The following is a 21,453-nucleotide window of genomic DNA, read 5'->3' on the forward strand; positions in this document are numbered from 1 at the left end:
CGCAATCTTGATGACGATCACCACTTGACGTCATCCTTCATGGGTTGTATGAGATCTTCCTCTAAACGCAAGCCCATGGAAGCACACCTAACCCCCACATAGAACTCTCACAAAGACCATGGGTTAGTGCACAAATACGTACTGGACAATGCTTACCATACCATGGGATCACTTGATCCCTCTCGGTACATCTTGTACGCTTTGTGTGTTGATCATCTTGATTTACTCTTTGTCTGACGATCTTTATCAACCTTGTGTCTCTATGACCATTCTTTGGATAATACCTTGAATACCACCTTGGTCATCATATAAACTCCCTGAACCCAACAGATGGACTTCAAGAAGTGCCTATGGACAAATCCTATAAATATAACTTAAGACAACCATTAGTCCATAGGAATTGTCATCAATTACCAAAACCACATATGGAGATATATGCTCTAACAGTAGTCTTCTCCGTCTAATGATCGCACCAACCTATCAACTATCATGGTTATATTTTCCTAAAAAACATGTAGTAAATGCAAATTTGAAAATTTATTCTTTTATCAACGCACATGGATTATCATGCCTTCATTCATATGCACCAAAAATCCAAACTTTTAGGTTCTTTTTAGTTTGTATTCTATATTATTTTAGTGTACGTCTTAAATTTCAGGGAAGGATCATTTACATTGTTTATTTCAAAAAATGGTACATCATACTTATTTCCCGTTGCAACGGAAGGACATTTGTGCTAGTGTTATCAAATTTGGGCAAGCTAGCTCTGGTGGCCTTTGGATTCAGATCCAACGGCTGTGTAGCTCCTGGACCTGGAGCACCGTCATGGCCCGCTCAATCTCTCTCCCGTGTCCCGTGCGACGCACCAGCACGACTCCTCCTCTCTAGCTAGGGTTCCCGGACGCGCCGCCGGCCACGCCCCCCGCACCTCTCCGGTCGCCGGAATCCGCCGCCCCTCCTCCCCGACGTCCAGACCATCCAGGCCGGGCGCCGCCGCACTCCCTCTGCCCCGGGCGCCTCCGCCTATCCTACAGTCACTTCCTCCGCCTCCGCCCCCACTTCAACCCCCAACCCCTCCGCGGTGATGGCGAGCGACAAGCAGCTCAGGGACTGGGTCTCGGACAAGCTCATGTCTATCCAGGGTTTCTCGACGAGCGTCCTCGTGCACTACGTCATCGGTCTAGGTACAGCCGGTTTTACTCTGCTTTGCCGCGGGGCTCCTTCGGTTTCTTCTTCTCTGATGATGATGATCCTAATCTGGGTCCGCAAATCTGTCCGTGCTCAGCCAAGGACTGCTCTTCCGCCGGCGATCTCGTGGGGAAGCTCGTCGACTACGGCTTCTCCTCGTCCGCCGAGACGACCAGCTTCGCCGCCGACATCTACGCCAAGGTCCCCCGCAAGGGCAAGAGCATCAGTGTAAGATTTGGTCCACCTCCTCTGCTGACCAATCCCTTTGTGTCGACAACTGTGTTGCGGCTTTGTCTTCGATGATTTTAATGCTATGCATATATATGCTTTTCCTTTCTTGCCGCAGAATTACCAGAAACAGGAAAGGGATGCAGCAAAGCTTGTCAAGAAACAAAGCACCTACAAGCTGTTGGCCGATGAGGATGATGATGAGATTGACAACCACACGACGAGCTCGGCGAGCGCATCCTCTAAGAGCAGGAAGCATTTTAGGAGGAAGACTCAAGACCAAGACGATGGGAAGGATGATGATGTGAGACGGCGTGGTAGCCACCCTTTTATCGTGTCGCTTTCACATGCCGTGATTCAAATTGATAATGTCGCGTTGCAGGAAACAGCAGCGCATATTTCTGAGAGGAGTGTACGAAGGAGAACAGAAGAAGTGGATGATGAAGACGGCAACGACACTCTGGATGTATGCCCTTCTTTCGAGGAATCTGTTTTTGTTGTGTATATAAAAAAAATGTACGGAATGGTCAATTAAAATGTGCTTTTGAATCCATTATAGCATGTGATGCCTTGTAGGAAGAACAAGAAATTTTAAGGGATCAGCAGGAAAGGGCACAGCTAGAGAAGAACATGAGAGAAAGAGATGCAGTGCACACTCGAAAGGTGATTGTCTTGCAAGCTGATATTCATTTCGTCTCTATGTTTGCTATCACTTAATTTATTCCCAATGAGAGGAACCTCCTTTTTTCTAACAACTAAATAATACATCAAGTTATAACCAACTCCTACTGTTCCTGGTTGACTTTGAAGTATTCTGCTGGCACATGTTCTTCATATGAAATGGAGTGCTGAACAAAAATATAGTTGGTGAATGGCTTCTCCTTTTTGTGTTTGATGCCATTTTTTTGTTTTGTAAAACAAGTCATTTCGTTCTGAAGGAATCTTAAATGATTTGTGGCTTGTTATATATTCACTACGAGAGAAGATCTGATTGTAGTGACATGTTTGTTAGAGTACATCTTAGAGTTACTTTCTTAAAACTACAAAATTCTTCTCAAACTATCAATCAAGTAACTACATTTTAAAGGAGTAGTTTTACACTTTCACAAAGTCACACTTCTCCATATTATCGATTCATAAAAGTATAAAACCACACTTCTATGAACTGAAAATTGCGACCGCACTGGTTAATTACACTGATGAAATTTTGTTGCCGATTTTATTTTCTGAAATGGTTACAAAGGAATTGTGTCATTGATCGGTGAGCCATGACTCACGTCCTCAGAAGTACGGTTTTTGGAATGTTGATACCTAAGAAGTGTAGTTCTTTGAGTTGACCTGCATGCCAATATACGTAGATTAGCACCTCTTTGGTAGTATTTCCTTGCATCACCTACCTACTTTATATATCTAGCACATAGCATGTTTCTAAACTCCAGCAAATCATGTCTTCTAGTTGTACTATGTTTTTAAATCTTGTTATAGTTATTTGAGCTGATGTTATTGAATGATTTCCGTCTACAGTTGATGGAGCGACAGTTATCTAAGGAAGAACAAGGTATGCCTACCTGAACATGTATACTCTACTAATTTGGTTCATTATTATCATTGTAATTTATTCATTGGAGATTGTTGACAGAGGAGCTTACCAGAAGATCACAAGCATTGGAAAAGAATGACACTTCAGATCTGAGGTTATTCCTGTTGCAGTTGGTTGTTGTACTTTTTTAATTATAATTTCTTTTACTTCTGTCGATGTACGTAGGAAATTAGTTTTATTTGCCCCATGATACTGATGAAAAACCATTTTCCCAAGATACTGGTGAAAAACCTGGCCACTTCAAACAGTACCATATCCAGTCATTATCCAAGAGGAAAACTGAGGGAAAAAAGTAGAAAGAAAGCAACCATCATGTATATATCTGCATGAACTTGTTGCTAGCTTGTCGAACTGAGCACCCTGGACTGTTGGTTTTCCATTGTTGTACTGTAGGTTTGTGCTAAATACTGTACTCACATCTGAACATTTGAAGAAGTCGTACGTGGAAACAATTTTATTCTTGACTACAGTAATGTTTTCGGCTATGACTAGAGTAGCAGAATAGTAACTGAATAAACACCCTTGTGATGTATAGGTAAAGTTTATATAGAGTTCAACACATTTATCTGTTACTTGTAGAATTTATTTTGGAATGAATTGACGGTGTACATAGAAGGCGGACCGTGCTTTTCCTTGAAAATTGAATTGCATTTACATGTACCATTTTGGTGCTAATGTATGCAAATGACAACGGCGCTGCTTATTTTGGATGATTATACCCTGCTGGGAAAGGTTTTTTGCAGCTGACCACATTTTTCTCTTGCATATTTTAAGCTTTTATCTTGAACGCAAGTGGGTGACATTACAGAAAAGAGAACATATAATATAAAGATAAAATTCAATGAAATGTCAAGCCTTTTGCTTGCATTTAGTAGTTTGTTACTTTGAGTCATCTTATTGGATGTAGGAAAATCAAGCTGTTTTATTGGAAAGATCTGTCAGGAGTTCTGGAATATTAACTTTCCTTTCAATGCAAATGTGCAGAGATTTTTCAAGGCAAGCGTACTTGCAAAAGCGAAGGGATAAAAAAATTGATGAGATTCGGTCAGTACAACAGAATTTCTATACAAGTATATTGTTGTTCGTGATGTTGTCTATATGTTCAGCTGGTACATACATTAACTTACTGTTTGGGGTAACTGCAGGGACGAAATTCTCGATCATGAATACCTTTTTCAGGATGTGACACTGACCGAAGCAGAAAAAAATGACTTCAGGTGCTGATTCTAACCGAGTCCCATAAAGTGCCGCTCTACTGATAACTTTGTACTCCCTCCGTTCAATATTAGTTGTCACTGATTTAGTACCGAGGAGGGAGTACCCAGGAGTGAGGATATGCAGAATTATGCTACAGATTCTCTTCTAGTTAGATGCATGTACACATAGGCTTTTATGCAGTGCATTTCAAATAAACCTGGGCATTCAACGGTTTATGTGTGCAGATACAAGAAGAAGATTTTTGATCTTGTTAAGCAGCATGTTGAGAGTGCAGATGATGTTGCTGAGGTATGTTCCCCCCCTTGAGAATATTGCAGAGTAATGATGACACTATGATCTCTTGATGCCAATGTCCTCAGTTCGTCAATCACGTGATTTTCAGTACAAAATGCCTGAAGCTTATGACATGGGTGAAGGTGTTAATCAAGAAAAGAGATTCTCGGTAGCAATGCAGCGTTACAAGTATGTATCTGCGAGTCCTTCTGTTTGACAGTGTGTTAACTTCCCCGAACTTGTATAGATATATTGATTTTTGAATTTGCTGGACAAGCAGAGATCCTGAGGCCAAAGATAAAATGAATCCTTTCGCTGAACAGGAAGCATGGGAAGAACATCAAATAGGTAATAGCATTTACTTGGTTTATCCACAGGAAATCGGTATTGCTCTTTGTTGTATATTTAAAATTGGTCGACTTCTTTCAGGAAAGTCTAAGCTGGAATTTGGATCGAAAGATAGAAAGCGGTCTTCTAATGAGTACCAGTAAGTTTTTTATTCTTCTTATTATGAATTGTTCACTAGCAAAGTTTACTTCTCTGCTGTATTCTAAGGAAAACCAGTAAGTTTGTTATTCTTCTTATGAATTGTTCATCAGCAAAGTTTACTTTTCTGCTGTTTCTGAGAGTCCATCACTCCATCTTTCCGGTTAGAATTGTGACAAGCCATGTAATTAATCAGCACTCAACTGCATGTCACTTGCTGAGGATTGTCTGGCCAGAAATTTTGTTCCGTATAAAAGGATCCCTGTAAGGAATTGTTTGGATTAGAGGTATTTCTTTAGGGAGCTTTGCTAGTTAATTAAAACTTGAACTAAATACCTAAAAAGCATGGATACGGGGATGGAGACACAACGATATGGCGAGCACATATAAAATAAAATAAAATAAAAGTATGCCATGTAATATAGAGTGAAGACAAAAAAAACAAGAGAGAAAGAGATCAGAATACTGCCCCATTTGGTGTATGCTTGATTGATCCTCCCATGTCATTTTTGCAAGTTGCATCTTGCATAGCACATCAATGCTAGTCTAGTGTTAGAGAATAATCTGAAGACAAAACTCCGTGTTGCCTCTATAGCTACTGGAGGCCTTCCATGACACATCAAACATGAACTTTGTCACAGGTTGCTACATCTTTCTTTGTTATCTGAAGAAGATAAGGCCTCACTCTTGAATAACTGCCTGGGTTAGTTTTATTACAGAAATTGCAACGGAACTTTGTGTCGCCTCCACAGCTACTGGATGTAGGTGTAAGCTTCTCCACATAAGCCCACAAGGATACTTGGGATCTACAGCACCAGGACCAGGCTGCCCTTCCCTCTCACCCACGGACAATTGGCTACCGGTACCGGCTGTGCCGCTCCCAGATGCCATGCTACCTAACAGCAAGCTGCACAAGCATTCAAAGAGCAGCACAACATGGGTAGCAAACAGCACTACAGCAGCAGCAGCTCAATGGAAGAAAAACAGAATAAAAGAGATAAAGAGGTTGAGGAGAGGCTGCTGGGTTTTGGGATTTGGGTTACCTGCCGTTTTGAGGAGGCTGCTGGCGCTGCGTTGGGAGGAGAGGCTGCTGGTGCTGGGGGTAGCGGTAACCGGTCGAGTCCAGGCGTTGCCGCCGGCGGTGGCGTGTTCACTGCTGCCTGGGAGGCTGGGAGCAGCTTGTTCTTATGTTTTTTCTAGGTGAAGCTCGTTCTTATGCGGAGAGCTTGTGTGCGACCCCTGCAAAATGGGGTTAGGTATTGGGCCGAGGCTGTTTTTAAGCCAAGCCGTGTCCTAGACGTGTCACGTATGTATGCCACCGTGTCCCTTTATTTTTTTCTTTTCAATATTTTTTTGAAAATTAGGGATACTGCAGGACACATGTATCCTGCCATCCCAGGACGGCGAATCAGCAATTTTTGGCGTGTACGTGCTTTTTAGCTAAATACTGAAGCTCACACAAAAGTACCCCTTGTCTAAACATGCCGTAGTACTGAAACTATGAATTCTCTATAGCCTTTGATTGCACCTTTGTTGGACAGATGAATTTTGTGTAGTCTTGACAACACCGTTGTTCAACAGTTGTTTTGTACTCATATTACTTTTTAAACTTCTTAGGTATGTATTTGATGATCAAATTGATTTTGTAAAATCATCGGTCATAGAAGGAACACAGGTAATCAGTTAGTTACTTTATTTACTCTCCTAATTTGATTGCTTTAAGATATCTTTTACTGAACTTTCTTATGTTGTAGTTTGAAGATGATTCAGACCAAGAGACCATTGATGCAAAAGATATTTTAAAAAGAGAACTTCAGGTGTGTGAGCAGATTATGAACTTATTTGTTACAAACAGATATACCTACTCATCCTCTTCATAAAAGCTGAATCATAATTATAGTCCCTAATAGTTATCTTTGTATTTGAACTGGCTTCCTTTTTGAACTAGGATGAGCGGAAAACCCTTCCAATCTATAAATTCAGAGATGACCTGCTCAAGGCTGTTGATGAATATCAGGTTTGTGATATTAGTGTTCATTGTGGACTGTGGAACACTTACGTGCTAGGATTCAGCAATCAACATTCATGCTTTGCTCAATGCCCTTTCAGTCTTTCACAATTCCCCAAATTTGAACTCTATTTATAAAAGAAATACCCACTTCCCTTTGTAACTATTTGTATATGATGACATGATCTAATTACGTCCATTTGTTCTCGCGTTGATTTGTGGGCATGTGCTGCTTGCAGGTTATTGTCATAGTGGGAGAAACCGGCTCTGGTAAAACAACACAAATACCTCAATATCTTCATGAAGCTGGATATACAGCAAGAGGAAAGGTATGCCACACAGCATTAATCTTTCTATTATTAGTAGCATTGCTTTTTTTATTACTATTACTGTCTGTTAATGCACATATGGCTTACAGGAATAGTTTTTTTGTTTTGGTCTAATGCGTCGTGAAAAAATCTGCATTTTTTCTTTTGTTACACATTAATGGTTTTGCTCTATGAAGTGCGATTATGTTTAGCCTTAATGATTGCAGTTACAATGAATTTATGGATCTGTCAAAATTTGGGTAATTTTTAAAATTTGCAGGTTGCTTGTACACAACCTCGTCGAGTGGCAGCCATGAGCGTTGCAGCAAGGGTGTCTCAAGAGATGGGTGTGAAATTGGGACACGAGGTTTGTTCTGTTCATAAACATAGTCATATAATAATATCAAATTCTGGAATGTGTTTATGCGTTGGATCTTCCATTACATTATATGAAATTGTAATCTTTAGTGCCACCCTGCAGGTTGGTTACTCCATAAGGTTTGAGGATTGCACCTCAGAGAAAACAATGATTAAATACATGACTGATGGAATGCTTTTGAGGGAGTTTCTCGGAGAACCAGATTTGGCGGGCTACAGGTAATCGTTAGCAAATCATTTTCTTTACTTGAGTTGTACTATTGAATGCACCACTTATATCTGTTTATTTTTTTGTTAAGTGTTGTCATGGTTGATGAGGCTCATGAGCGCACGCTGTCTACTGATATCTTGTTTGGTTTGGTTAAGGTTAGCTGGCTCGTATCACTTTGGTATGCTCTTCCATCAGATTTGTGGACACCCATTTAATTCCTCATATACGTAATACTATGTCTGCAGGACATTGCTAGGTTTCGTCCAGACCTGAAGTTGCTTATTTCAAGTGCAACCCTTGACGCTGAAAAATTTAGCGACTACTTTGATTCAGCTCCTATTTTCAAGATTCCTGGGAGGCGATACCCTGTTGAAGTTCATTATACAAAAGCTCCAGAAGCAGATTATATTGATGCTGCCATTGTCACTATTTTACAGATACATGTGACACAGCCCCCTGGTGATATCCTAGTGTTCCTTACAGGACAGGAAGAAATTGAAACAGTTGATGAAATCCTTAAACACAAAACAAGGGGTTTAGGCACAAAGATTCCAGAGCTAAATATATGCCCTATTTATGCAAATCTGCCTACTGAACTTCAAGCGAAGATCTTTGAAACAACCCCTGAGGGTTCTCGGAAAGTGGTCCTGGCCACTAATATAGCAGAGACTTCACTAACCATTGATGGTATAAAATATGTTATTGACCCAGGTTTTTGTAAGATCAAGTCATACAACCCTCGTACCGGGATGGAATCCCTGCTTATCAATCCCATCTCAAAGGCATCAGCAAACCAGAGGGCAGGAAGATCTGGACGGACAGGACCAGGAAAATGTTTCCGTCTGTACACAAGTTATAACTACATGCATGATCTTGAGGATAATACTGTTCCAGAGATACAAAGAACCAACCTTGCAAATGTTGTTCTTACACTTAAGAGTCTTGGTATTCATGACTTGGTTAATTTTGATTTTATGGACCCACCTCCTTCAGAGGCCTTGTTGAAGGCCCTGGAACAACTTTTTGCTCTCAGTGCACTCAACAGTCGTGGAGAGTTGACCAAGACTGGAAGACGAATGGCAGAGTTTCCACTAGATCCCATGTTGTCAAAGATGATAGTAGCTTCGGAGAAATACAAGTGTTCTGATGAGGTCATGTCCATTGCGTCAATGTTGTCGATCGGCAATTCTATATTCTACCGTCCGAAAGACAAACAGGTTCATGCAGATAATGCAAGGCTGAACTTCCACACTGGGAACGTTGGGGACCACATAGCATTACTCAATGTATTCTTTCTTTCCCTTGTAATTTATCAGAATTCATAATGTTTATTAGATTTGAGCTGTAAAGCGCTAATTTCTTCAATATCATTTCAGGTTTATAACTCATGGAGAGAAACAGACTTCTCGACTCAATGGTGCTATGAAAATTATATCCAGGTATCTTGTTGTATTCCGGTGATCCAGCGGAAGATATTATATTCTCTGGACATCATGATATTAGCATCACTCTTATTTTGCGTTCCTCCAGATTTTGTCAGGTTTTGTAACTTCCTATGTTACTGATTGTGTGTGTAGCACTTGCTCTGGCCAAATAGTTTTTTTAGTATCTATTGTAGGGCTGAATGATGAGGAGTCTCATAAGTAGAGCAAAATGCAAATGCAAGAAATTGCATTGGAATTGCGGAGACAATATTACATGTTATATACTCCCTCCGTTCCTAAATATAAGACCTTTTAGAGATTGCATTATAAACTACATACGGATGTACATAGACATATTCTAAAGTGTAGATTCACTCATTTTGCTCCGTATGTAGTCTTCTAATGAAATCTCTAAAAGGTCTTATATTTTGGAACGGAGGGAGTAGAAGTGTAGAACATTGATGTGCATGAGCATCATGACGCTTTTAATGGACTGTAGAAGATACTAACATGTGCTATTTCATCCAGTGGATATTGTTTTTGCCCGACGCATCTTTTTATTTCCACTGCAGAAATAGAGACGTTAAAATTTCATGTTCTATTTCGAAAGTCATTTGAAAATAATTAACCAACGCCAACCATAGTTAGCTTACTTTTTATTACATATGCAGTTACTGTAATATGTTGATCACTGTTCCTGCAAAGTTTATGTGATAAAACTGTCGGTGCATACATCAGGTCCGCAGCATGAAGAGAGCAAGAGATATTCGAGATCAACTGGAGGGACTTATGGAGAGAGTCGAGATTGAGGTGTGTTCAAATGCCAGTGACTTGGATGCTATTAAAAAGGCTATAACATCCGGTAGGTGTACTGATGATTCAGTTCTTTTTTTTGTGCAAGTTGGCTGAGATGGATAAATCTGATAAGTGGGTACCTGTGGGTTGCAGGTTTCTTCCACCACTCTGCTCGGTTGCAGAAGAATGGCTCATATAGAACTGTCAAGAATCCTCAGACGGTCTTTATCCACCCTAGTTCAGGATTAGCACAGGCATGTTGAGCTGTCGTATTTATTTTTATATCCTGGACATTCCATCATCCATAGCATTAGTCTTGTCCAAGTTTTGTTTCTGACATTGTTTATATTTGCCTCGTATATGCAGCTACTTCCCCGTTGGGTAATATACCACGAACTAGTTCTCACGACTAAAGAGTACATGCGTCAGGTTTGCACCGATTCTCCAGAATTAAGCAAGTCGTGAAAGAAAGAATTTGATTGTCGTCTGAACTGCTATGGACAATGCATGCGTGCAGGTGACGGAACTGAAGCCTGAATGGCTGGTGGAAATTGCCCCGCACTACTACCAACTAAAAGATGTGGACGACGGTAAGCGTGAAACATGCTTGATGTTATTTCTTGGTTCAAGCGAGGAGCTGTAGCTTACAAATCTTTTCCCTTTTATCCGCGCAGCTGCTTCGAAGAAGCTGCCCAAGGGCCAAGGACGAGCTGCATTGTAGTCTGCCTGGGCTCATGAAGCCAGCCTTTGGATAGATTAGATGTTGTGTAAACAGTTTAGTTTCAAACATCGGGATCACATGGCTTTTTTCTTTCTACTCTTGTTTTAGATTACATCCTATCACTCACCATGGTCCTGTTAACATAATTGATCGTTCTTGTATAAGTTTGAGGGTGTCGGTATAGCCGTAGATAGTTGGGCGCAACGCAGCATTGATGCTGAGACCTCGGTCCTAAGCCATATTCGGTTATCAAACATACAGTGCCTACCACTGTGTTGTATCAACATTGGATTGTCGGCGTCTCATCATGGCAACTTTTTCTGATTCGTAGGATTAAATCCTCTAGCTTTTCTTTTTTGTCAAGTATTCCTCTGTTGCCAGATGAGGAGCATGACTTGGATATTCTACTGATCCTTGGAAAGTTGAGCCCATAGTTTAAAATAGTAGGCAGTCAGCCAGAGACCGGACTGTGATGACCGATGAATGAACATCGGTCGGGGCAGTGATGCTGCGCTAGAACAGTAAGGATGGCCAAATGCGGGAGGGCCGTTTTGGCTCCGGCTCCCGGGAGCAGTTGCACCTGGATGAACCAATGGTAATGCAAAAAAAAAAGTACACATTTTACAAAAAATCTGAATTTTTTATAGATGTTTGTGTTAGTGTCGTATAAGCATGCTTCATAATTTTCATGAAGCAGACATGTTTTGTCAGTGAATAAAAAACAAATTTGGGTGTGACATTTTTGGGTAACAATTGATGTCTAATTTGTTTTTTTGCACATGACAAAATACTTAACCTTTTTGCCTAAAAAATTTCAGCTAGCACTTGAATGTGACAAAGAACACATAATTTTTCTGTTGGATTTATTTTGACATTTCAAAATTTTGGGAAGAAGGAGGTGCTCTCGGTCGGCCGACCTTTATTCCTAGGCCAACTATCACAATCGGACTTTTGTTTTCTCAACCGGCCCTTGCATCTTAAAGATTTGTCTGCATTTGGACTTCAAATCTTAAACGTCCACAAAGTTGCTGAACATTGCAAATTAACTTAAAGTTTAATAAACATCAAAACAAAAGAAACCTCATCCTTAGCCGTCTTTAGTGGCGGTCGTCGTCTGTGGTGAAATCAATGTATGAAGGTGGCTGTCAGCGGTGGTTGGCGGCCTTGCCGGTGGTTGCCAGAGAGGGGTGGGTCGACGACCAATTTGGGGCAAGCGGCGCCTCGAGTGGCTCTGGCGGGCCGGCGACAATCGATCGGCGCCAACCCATGAGGGCGACGACGATTGTGCGCTGCATGATACTGTGGATGTCCATGACCGCCGTTGTCCAACGAAATCCGGGTTCCAGGCCGCGGCTGGGGGCTCCTTGCCGGACCTGGTGTTTGTTGAGAATGAAACCACACAAACCCCTCATTGACGGTGGTCATGCTAAGGCGGAAGAAATGATCGTCTGATCTTTATTCTTAGACACAATGCCCCAACCCCGTAGAAGATGATTGCACCAAGAACACATGGTCGGAGTCCGACCGTCGAAGCCTTACCCCCTAAAACTAGCCCAAAGGGGTATCTCTTGCAAAGGTCATTATCACCTTCTCAAGTCACGACAAGGGACACCCTCATCTACTCACCAAACCGGATCAGAGGGCCCTCCTAAAACTAGCCAAAAGGGACACCCTCATCTACTCACCAAACCGGATCAGAGGGCCCTCCTCTCATCGAGTTAGGTTGGAGGCAGGCACGACGCACCACTTGTCACAACAGGGGAGTGACTTTGCAAAGGATACCCCCTTAATTATCACTGTCATCTCTCCTTGTTGTGACAAATGGCGTATTGCATTTCCGCCACTTGACACAATTGAGAGTTTTTTCTTTTTCGTAGATTTGTTTATTCAACATATTTTATCTCTTATATCGCACATCCAAATCTCTAACCCTTTTCATCGTTGTATTTCTCGCTTCGAAATCTTCGAAACTAGACCCCATGTTAATAAATATTTTTCACAAAAAATCTAGGAAAAGCCGGGAAAAAAATAAGCTGGAAGAAGGATTTTTTTTCTCAACTTTTTTTTCCTTTTCAAGAGGCACACCGAAAGCAAATTCGTGCCTCCACAGGAAGCAATTACGTGCCTCTCGCGAAAGCAAGAAAAAAAATGCATTTACCCATTTCCAACACAACTCTGCCTCAACAAGAAGCAAATCTTCGCCTCTCGCAAAAAAATGTTTATTCGCGCATTTGTTTTCCGATTTTCTCTCTGGAAAACCTAAGGAAAATCGAACAGAAACAATAAAGCCCCCCCTAAATTAAAACCTAAAAAAGGTTTAAGAAAAAAATAAATCCCGAGGGAGTGTCCAACACACGACACGTGGTGGTTGGGGAGGCGTCCTCATGTCATGGAGTCGGTGAAGGTCCATGGCGGTGGTGGGTGGGGCTTCATGGTGCCTGCAGGCTGGTCGGTGCGTCAAACCGCGGACTTGGCGCCACATGAGCTAATTCTCCACGACGGGTATCAACAATCGCTCGGTAATTCGCCCGCCGGTCTATCGTGATTGGAGGGGGTTGTAGGAGTGGACGCCCCTATGGTGGTGGCGCTGACCCTAGGTTGATGGCTGATGCCGGGCTTTTCCTGCTGCGGTATGTGCTTTGTGAAGCGGGCGACTGCCAAGGTCTAGGGGCATGGATGTCGGGCTGGTGACCCTGAAAGACGGTCCGCATGGTTGGCTCTGAGGAGGGCACCATGGTGGTAGTGGTGACTATATCTCTTGGCCTCGCGGACTCGGCAGCGATGACGCTTCACATTATTTTCCCTCTTGGAGGCGTTGTTAAGGAGTGTTGAGTAGGCTTTCCAACTGCACGCTCAACGGTAGTGTATTGCATCCCTATCAAAAGGAGCATTCCAATGTCACTAGAAAAAACTGTACGTATTTTTTGACATCATTTTGGCTTCAGTTTGTAAACCATTTATCAGAACAAAGCGTATAATATACCGTTGGATTGCTACAGAAAATTCCCAACTTCGTCATGTTGAACACGTTTTGAGATTCCTCATGGTTTAAGAACAGTTTCAAAAATAGTGGACGCATGACGGGCTGCAGGGAGCGTATTTTCGCGATTTTTTCTAAAACGCTCGTTGGAATGAATCAAACGATATGGCGTTTGAAAGGTATCATCGAGGCGCAACGTTTTCATATATATTTCATTCTCTAATTACTTATGGTTTAAGAGTAATTTCAAATTTACTAAAAAACGGAACTCCGTGTTTTGAAATTTTTAGTTTTTTGGGATTGTTTTTGCTGCAGTTTTTAAACCGTTCGTCGGAACGAGGCGTATTATACGGCATTAAAAAGCTGTGGAATATGCGCAACTTTCATATGTTGACCATTTGTTGGGATTCCTTACGGTTTTAAATGTATTCTGAAAACGGTGTGACTGCCTAGGAGTGGCAGCAAGCGTATTTTCGTAATTTTTTGCAAACTGCTTGTTGGAACGGTACAAATGATACAACGTTGGAAAGATATCGACCAGGCACATCTTTTTCATGTACAACACTCTTTCTAATTTCTTACGGTTTTAAGAGCAGTTTTGAAATTATCGAAATGCAGGCACTTTGTTTTTTGTGACATCCATATGAATGCGTGAACCACATCGAATAGAAGAGCGCATTGCTTTTTGACGGAAAACCGCACTACATCCGACAGATAAGTGCATTGCATGTTTTTTCTTCCGTTGAACGTGAATTTTTCAAGACGAGTAAGCAGAGTGCACTTCACATCGGGCGTAATTGAACCACATTGCTATAGAGAAGTGAACCTCATTACTTTTTTATCGTGCATAATTTTCGGATTTGTTTTCCTAGTGAGCTGCTCGGGACGAAAAACATGAGCCACATGGTCGAAAAAATGAACCACAATACGATGCTGAGTGGACTGCTTTTTAAATAAAATCATATACATGCACGTGAAAAAACAACACACATTGTCCTAAAAACTAAATTCCTCCGCGCCCTTAAACTACACAAATGAGCTTTCTGAACCGTATGTCGTGTGTTGTCGAATTGTATGCCATCCATGGCGTCACCAAAACATGAATGTCAATGCATAACGAATTGGCACCATGTTTCACAAATTTTCAGTAGGTCCCTCGTAGAGAAAATACATCAAACACAAATAGCAATCTGGTCGTTGGAACCTCCAGCACGACGAGTTGTTCACTCCGCAATGAAAAACAGAAGTACACGCACAGGATGATGAACTGCACGCAGTGGTAATGCTTCTTCCTGAAAAAATTGCAAAAATGAAAAGTAATGCACTGCAACAGGACGAGAGTGCACCACTGCACCCACCGGAGTGCACTGCGGACTCCGAGATCCCCCATGTGAGCTGCTCACACCCCTGATGTGGGCTGCTCGCCTCGTCTTCACGTCATAGCGCCATGACGAGTAAGGGGCGTAGCCATCAGGTAGGAGCTTCGAACCGCACGTGCAGAACTGCATCACACGCGTATGTGAGCTCCATGGTCTTGAAACACCAAATTGCCACGAGTATGATGCCGAACCGCAAGAGAGGAGTGGACGATTGACAAACTGCGAGAGAGGAGAAGAACAAAGAAGGTGGTGGTGGCCGGGCTCCGGCGACCTTCGTTCGTTCCTCCTTGAAGGCGTGCAGAGGTGGGAGTCACCACCAACCACTACTAGGGAAAACCCTAGTAGTAGTGCTGGTTTTACCCTTAGTAGTAGCGATGGGGCCAGCGCTACTGCTAATGCGCTACAACTAACTCTTAGCAATAGCGTTGGATTGAAAGCGCTACTGGTATCTACGTTAGTAGTAGCGCTAGAATAAGTAGAGCGTTACTGCTAAGGCAACGCTACTGCTAATATTCCAGCGCTACTGCTAATATTCCTGTTTTTAATATTTAATTCTCATCGTATTTATGCCCTTTTTTTACGTATTTGTGCATGCTCTATATAGTGGTTTCATCATATCATAATAAACATGCATAATTTGCATCACTTCATACACATAAAGTACTCCCTCCGTCCCAAAATTCTTGTCTTTAGATACATCCATTTCTAGACAAAGCTAAGATAAGAATTTTGGGACGGAGGGAGTATCATGTCATATAAATCATCATCATCTTACGTAGTCATCTAACAACTCATCATCATCTTAATCATATACCAAGTTATCATATGATACACATAAAGTAAAATAGAGAAACATCATAATAGTTATCATATGCATGCATCCTAATCGATCCTGTCAAGTTAATATAAACCAGAATAACTTGTCTCTCATAAGACCTAGTCCTCGCTCTTAGGTATAATGTCATAAAACAGAATAACACCTATGTCTCCATGATGAAGCACAGAGATCCAACGGTCTCCAACTTGTGGCTTGCGCTCCTTCTTTATTTCTCTCCATGCTTCAATTTGGAGCCTTTTTGATTTTGATTTGAGCTTACTCGAGTATGGAGCATCGAACTCAGCCCTCAACGGGCTTTTAATTTTCATTTGACCTTCTGGGTGCATCAACAGAGGCACTACATCATGTATCAGTTATTGTTGAAGAACATAATAATAACCTAATTAGCAATGTAATCAACATCATTTATGCAATAGTAGAGCGTACTTAATTAGGAAACTCTTACCAAGATATTTCGGCGAATGTCATCCGGCCTCAACCTATGCACCAGTGGCATGTAAAATGTATAATTTTGGCCAATTCCAAAATTATACGGGAATGTATCCCTAGAAACCAGAACACCAACAAGAAAGTAGAGAAGAACATCCTTCTCCTCCCAAGTTAGATATGATCCACACGTGTAGTGTGTCGTGTCAATTAATTTCCGTAATTCACTCAAAGAAACGAAATAAGCCGTAAATTATAATTTAACAAATTTAGTATATTGATGAACGCCAACTATTTCTAAATATAGAATGCAAATTACTTGACAAATATGGTTGAGGAACTCACATGGAGATAAAACATGAAGCATATCGACAACCACCCAAATGTCGATGTTGCCTGGCATATTATCTTCAAGACGAAGATCAAAGGTTATTTCCATACCCTCCTGAAATCCATATGCCTTGCAAAGATCTTCCCAATTTGGGATTCTGTTTGAAAAACTGAATTAAATACTTTGATAACAAATGTGTGACCATGTATAGTCCTCAGGTTAGCGCTCCTCATCTTAATTCTCTCGTGGTCTTCGAAACCGAGCCTCTCCAACACATATCTTCTTGCATGGCAAGAGAGGAACATATCTCCATTCTCGTCAAGCTTCATGCTGAAGAACCCATCGTCTCACAGGTGAGGCGTGTCGCACATACCCCGACAGTCGCCGCAATATTCACACTCCCAATATTCATCGTCAGACATTTCCTGTTTTAATGTGGTAAATGTGTAAACAACAACCGTGACACTATATCAAAAGAATTAAACATCTATATATAAACAGAAGCATGAACAATAAAAAGGGACCTACGTTTTGCCAGAATGTTGATTCATTACCCTTTCCGGCAATTCCCAAGCACTCCATATGTCCTAGTTTCTAACACTAGTACATGACGAAATTCACGGAAATTTTAGGCATCACCTTTGCTAAATAGTGAACATATGGAGCGCCTGTAATTTGCCGGAACGGAAATGAATCAACATTTCGGAAAAACATAGGCCACTCGGACATTCCGGCAAACTTAGCACAACTTAGCAAGCAAAAGTGAGAAACTCACTACTGTTTTATGCATTAACACCAACAAAAGGATGATATTTGTAGGTTGGTGAAATATGTAAGTGCCCTTTTTCCTCTCCAATGTTTAAATAAGTTGTTTGAAACCATTGGCTGTCTAATTCAAACCTAATGTGCCTACTTACATGAAATTTACAAACAAGATTTTTTTCCTTCTTTCTAGTTAGCCCATCAAAAGATCTTCAACAAACATATCTTGATTTTCTTATTAACATGCATCTCAAGATGACATCTTGAACCGATGGCCCTAAAATCAAAATGGCAGCAGCCTTGGGGTGCCTAGAGCGGGAGGGGAGGGGGGCGGCGGCGCTTGGAGGGGGGGGGGTGGGGGGCTTACCGGAGCGGGATGGGGAGGGGGCTTACCGGAGCGGGATGGGGAGGGGGCTTACCGGAGCGGGAGAGGGGAAGGGGGCTTACGAGAGCGAGAGGGGAGGCGCGCGGTGGCGACGGCGGCGACGACGACGACGACGGCGAGGGAGGCGGCGACAACGATGACGACGACAACGGCGAGGGAGGCGGCGACGGCTTGAGATCGAGGAGAGAGGGGGTGGGGGAGTGGGGGAGAGTTAGGAAATTTTTAGGCACGGCGAGTGTTAACTCAACATAGCACTAGCGGTGGTTCCGGGGGAGCGCTACTGCTATTGTACTTAGCAGTAGTGATTTTTCCAAGCCGGCGCTGCTACTACAGCTACCGCGGTTACGTCGTTGGGCCCCTTTTAGCAGTAGCGCTGGATGTTACGCAACGCTACTGATATTGACCTTAGCACTAGCGCAGTATTAAGAACGACGCTGCTACTATAGCTACTGCGGGTGGCCTCGTTGGTCCCTGTTTATCAGTAGCGCAGATTATGAGGCCTGCGCTACTGCTAAGGACATTAGCAGTAGCATTGCATTGTGTACAGTGCTACTGCAAAATAGCAACAACCCTTTCTACTTTCCAGCGCTACTAATAGGCTCCTACCTATAAGGTTTTTCCTAGTAGTGAACGTCGTTGGAGCAGGCTGAGAAGGGATCATGGTGACCAAATCCACATGCAGGTGAGTGGAGAACTCATCGGCGTCGGGTCCAAGCGATGGCTAGCTTCGGGCAACAGCGGCCATGGCTGCGTGGTTGCTGCAACGCACAAACAGAGAGAGGACAAAGATTAGAGAAAGAGGAGGAAGCAGGGGGAGAAGGGAGAGGCGCATCGAACGGTGCAGGGGAAGAAGGGGAAGAAGCCTGGACTGCTCACCGTCACTGAGAATTGCAGGGAGAGGAAGAGAGGAACGGGGATCCTGGGCCGGTGTTGCGGTCTCCTACGCGTGCGACAATGAGGAAATGACGAGGCAGGGTGTCCCCTCACTAAAGGAATGACGGGATCTGGGGGCAAGGAGAGGGAAGCCCCTTCGCCCGGAACTGGATCGGGTCGGGGATGGAGCTCGTCGGGGGGTGTCGCGGGCAAGGGAGCCGGGATTCCCATGGATCCATGGAGACGCGGATGGTGGGTGCGTCGGTGCTCGAGGAAAGTAGCAGGTTGAGGCCTTCGCCAGAGTAGGAGGCACTGGTAGCCGACGACGCACCGCTTGGGATCAGGTGGATCTCGGGGGCACGACGCTCTCGTGAGGGAAGGCGATGGCAGGGGCTCCTAGAGGCGCTCAGGTGGCAGATCAAGGCAGTGGTGTGACGGTGGGAGGTTGCTCCATGGCCAGGGGAGGTCGAACCTGAGGGGCCACCACCGCAGAAGAAGGTGGTCGGGGTAGGGGAGGGGAGGGGCGGGGAAGAATGTGGTCGGGGAAGGGGAGGGGGAGGAAGAACATGGTCGGGTGGTTGGGGGCAGATGGTGTGGAGGATGATTGTGCCAAGATCAGGCGCTGGTGGCTGCCGGGAAGGGAAGCACTACAGGGATCAGATACTTTGTCGTCTGCCATGCCTCCATGGAAGAAGATCCGGTGGTGGTTGCTACATGTAGAAGAATGTGGAGGTGGTGGGTTGTGGTGGGAGTTGACCAGGAGAAAAAGGTGGGTGCATGGTAGAAGGCGGGGTGCCGAGGATGGGCTAGTGCAGTTTTGTCTCGTATCTATGCAATCCGGGTTAGGTGGATAGAAAGTGCAGAAGTGTTATGAGAATAAGCGGAAGTGTTATTAGCATACGGCCTTAAGGGGAGTTTTATATATATATATATATATATATATATATATATATATATATATATATATATATATATATACATGGTCAATTCTGCTAATATTAGCAAAAGTAGTTATTCTGCTAACACTTATGAACTGCACGCTCAACGCGAGGGCACTGCACTTTCTTTAGAAAAGATACTGGAATACAGAGACTAGTGACCTCCGTGTCAGAAAAACTGCACGACACTCTCTTTTTCATGACACCAAAATCGACGAGTGAACCACATCGAATAGAAAACTACACTGCTTCATACTGAAACCAACACTGCATCGATCGGGCAAGCGAACTCCATGGTTTCTTTTTTGTTCGACGTGATTTTTCTCACGCGAGGTAGTGGACCGCACTTCACATTGTGCGTAAGTGAACCGTAGTGTTATAGAGAAGTGAACCTCGTTGTTTTTCTGTCGTGTCCATAACATTTTTTTGGATGGGGGCATGGAGGCCGGCCCATCGTCTAGGTTGCGGATGGAAAGCCGGAAAGGCAGATCCCATCATGCTACGACTGGTCATCGTACTGTCGTGGCAGTGATGTGCTCGTCGTGGATCGACCATGGATCAACGGGATCCATCACGTCAGGGAGGCTCGGAACCGCCGACGGTTGGTGATGGGCCGATGGCGACCGGGGTGGCTTGTGGCAGCAGGGATCGAGGGGCCCGACCATGGAGGCGGTGTTCAGGGGTGCGCTCGGTCGAGGAGCTCGCCAGAGTGGAGCCGCCCAAATCGAGGAGCACCCGCCATGGCCTGGATCCTTCGAACCATGTCATGGATTTCATGGCCGGGGAGGGGGGAATATACCGGATCCGAAGGGTGGTGCCGGAGCTAGAGATGGAGGCGACATATCCCTGCATGGACGGATTCGAGCCTAGGATGGCCGGATCAGGAGATGAGAAGGGGGAGGGGAGCTCGGGGCGGCGCGTTGGGCACCGGGGCCGGCGATGGTGCTTTTGGCAGCGGGGCCACCCGCGAGGTTGCTTTGGTGGGGCCCCGGCGCGTGGAAGAATGTGGTAGGAGGGGGTTGTGGCTCGGGAGGAGGAAGGTTGGAGGTGGGGTGGAACCGGGAACGGGAGAGAGAGAAAGGTGCGGCGTGGTTGAAGGTGGATTAGGTCAGGGGTGGTAGTTGACCGGGGTGTTATTAAAATAAGACTCTTAAGGATGTTATTAGAATAGACCTCCAATTCTCTACAAGGCCACTTCGTTTTTCATGTCAAGCTTTGCATCACAAATTTGATCAACAAAATATGAGCTATATGTCATCCTATATATATATCGTGTTCAACCGGGCTATCCCCTTTTCGTTAAGCACAACGGGAATACATCATGTTCTAGAGTTTACATGAGATGGAAAGAGAGGAGAGCGAGTTCAAGCACCGCCAAGGAATCCACCATGCACGCTCGTCATCTGAGCGATGCATGCAGCCACTTTATAATCATACCTCTATATTATTCCTCACTATAAACATACTACTAATATAGACTAGTCTTATATGCATGACCTGGGCTGGACCAACATGTTGGGGAACGTCGCATGGGAAACAAAAATTTTCCTACGCGCACGAAGACCTATCATGGTGATGTCCATCTACGACAGGAGATGAGTGATCTACGTACCCTTGTAGACCGTACAGCAGAAGCGTTAGTGAACGCGGTTGATGTAGTGGAACATCCTCATGTCCCTCGATCCGCCCCGCGAACTATCCCG

General features: G+C 43.6%; 1 protein-coding gene across 2 annotated transcripts; it reads left to right on the forward strand.

The window, feature by feature from the left end:
- The first annotated feature begins 864 nt into the window (after nucleotides 1-864).
- Nucleotides 865-11,176, forward strand: LOC123449983 (pre-mRNA-splicing factor ATP-dependent RNA helicase DEAH1-like). Of its 2 annotated transcripts, XM_045127375.1 has the most exons (27): nucleotides 865-1,184; nucleotides 1,286-1,416; nucleotides 1,535-1,720; nucleotides 1,799-1,882; nucleotides 1,993-2,079; nucleotides 2,941-2,974; nucleotides 3,056-3,110; nucleotides 4,001-4,060; nucleotides 4,162-4,233; nucleotides 4,459-4,522; nucleotides 4,617-4,696; nucleotides 4,788-4,855; nucleotides 4,937-4,994; nucleotides 6,611-6,668; nucleotides 6,748-6,810; nucleotides 6,942-7,010; nucleotides 7,241-7,330; nucleotides 7,590-7,676; nucleotides 7,791-7,906; nucleotides 7,987-8,053; nucleotides 8,144-9,184; nucleotides 9,275-9,337; nucleotides 10,061-10,184; nucleotides 10,271-10,371; nucleotides 10,484-10,546; nucleotides 10,635-10,707; nucleotides 10,792-11,176. In XM_045127375.1, exons 1-27 carry the CDS (start codon nucleotides 1,085-1,087, stop codon nucleotides 10,836-10,838), a joined length of 3,141 nt encoding a protein of 1,046 aa, XP_044983310.1. In that variant the 5' UTR covers nucleotides 865-1,084; the 3' UTR covers nucleotides 10,839-11,176. The 2 variants fall into 2 exon arrangements, with proteins under 2 accessions (XP_044983310.1, XP_044983311.1); XM_045127376.1 differs by lacking the exons at nucleotides 865-1,184; nucleotides 1,286-1,416; nucleotides 1,535-1,720 and having other exon boundaries at nucleotides 1,976-2,079.
- The last annotated feature ends 10,277 nt before the right edge of the window (nucleotides 11,177-21,453 follow it).

Source organism: Hordeum vulgare, chromosome 4H (assembly GCF_904849725.1).
Source record: "Hordeum vulgare subsp. vulgare chromosome 4H, MorexV3_pseudomolecules_assembly, whole genome shotgun sequence".
In the NCBI taxonomy this organism is placed as follows: Eukaryota; Viridiplantae; Streptophyta; class Magnoliopsida; order Poales; family Poaceae; genus Hordeum; species Hordeum vulgare.

What these genes read in the sequence shown, in the direction of transcription:
- LOC123449983 (XM_045127375.1), top strand. Translation starts at nt 1,085, where the DNA reads ATGGCGAGCGACAAGCAGCTCAGGGACTGGGTCTCGGACAAGCTCATG. An exon ending in TCTTGTTTGGTTTGGTTAAG is followed by an intron (nt 8,054 to 8,143) that starts GTTAGCTGGCTC and finishes CTATGTCTGCAG; the next exon opens with GACATTGCTAGGTTTCGTCC. An exon ending in CTAAAGAGTACATGCGTCAG is followed by an intron (nt 10,547 to 10,634) that starts GTTTGCACCGAT and finishes GCATGCGTGCAG; the next exon opens with GTGACGGAACTGAAGCCTGA.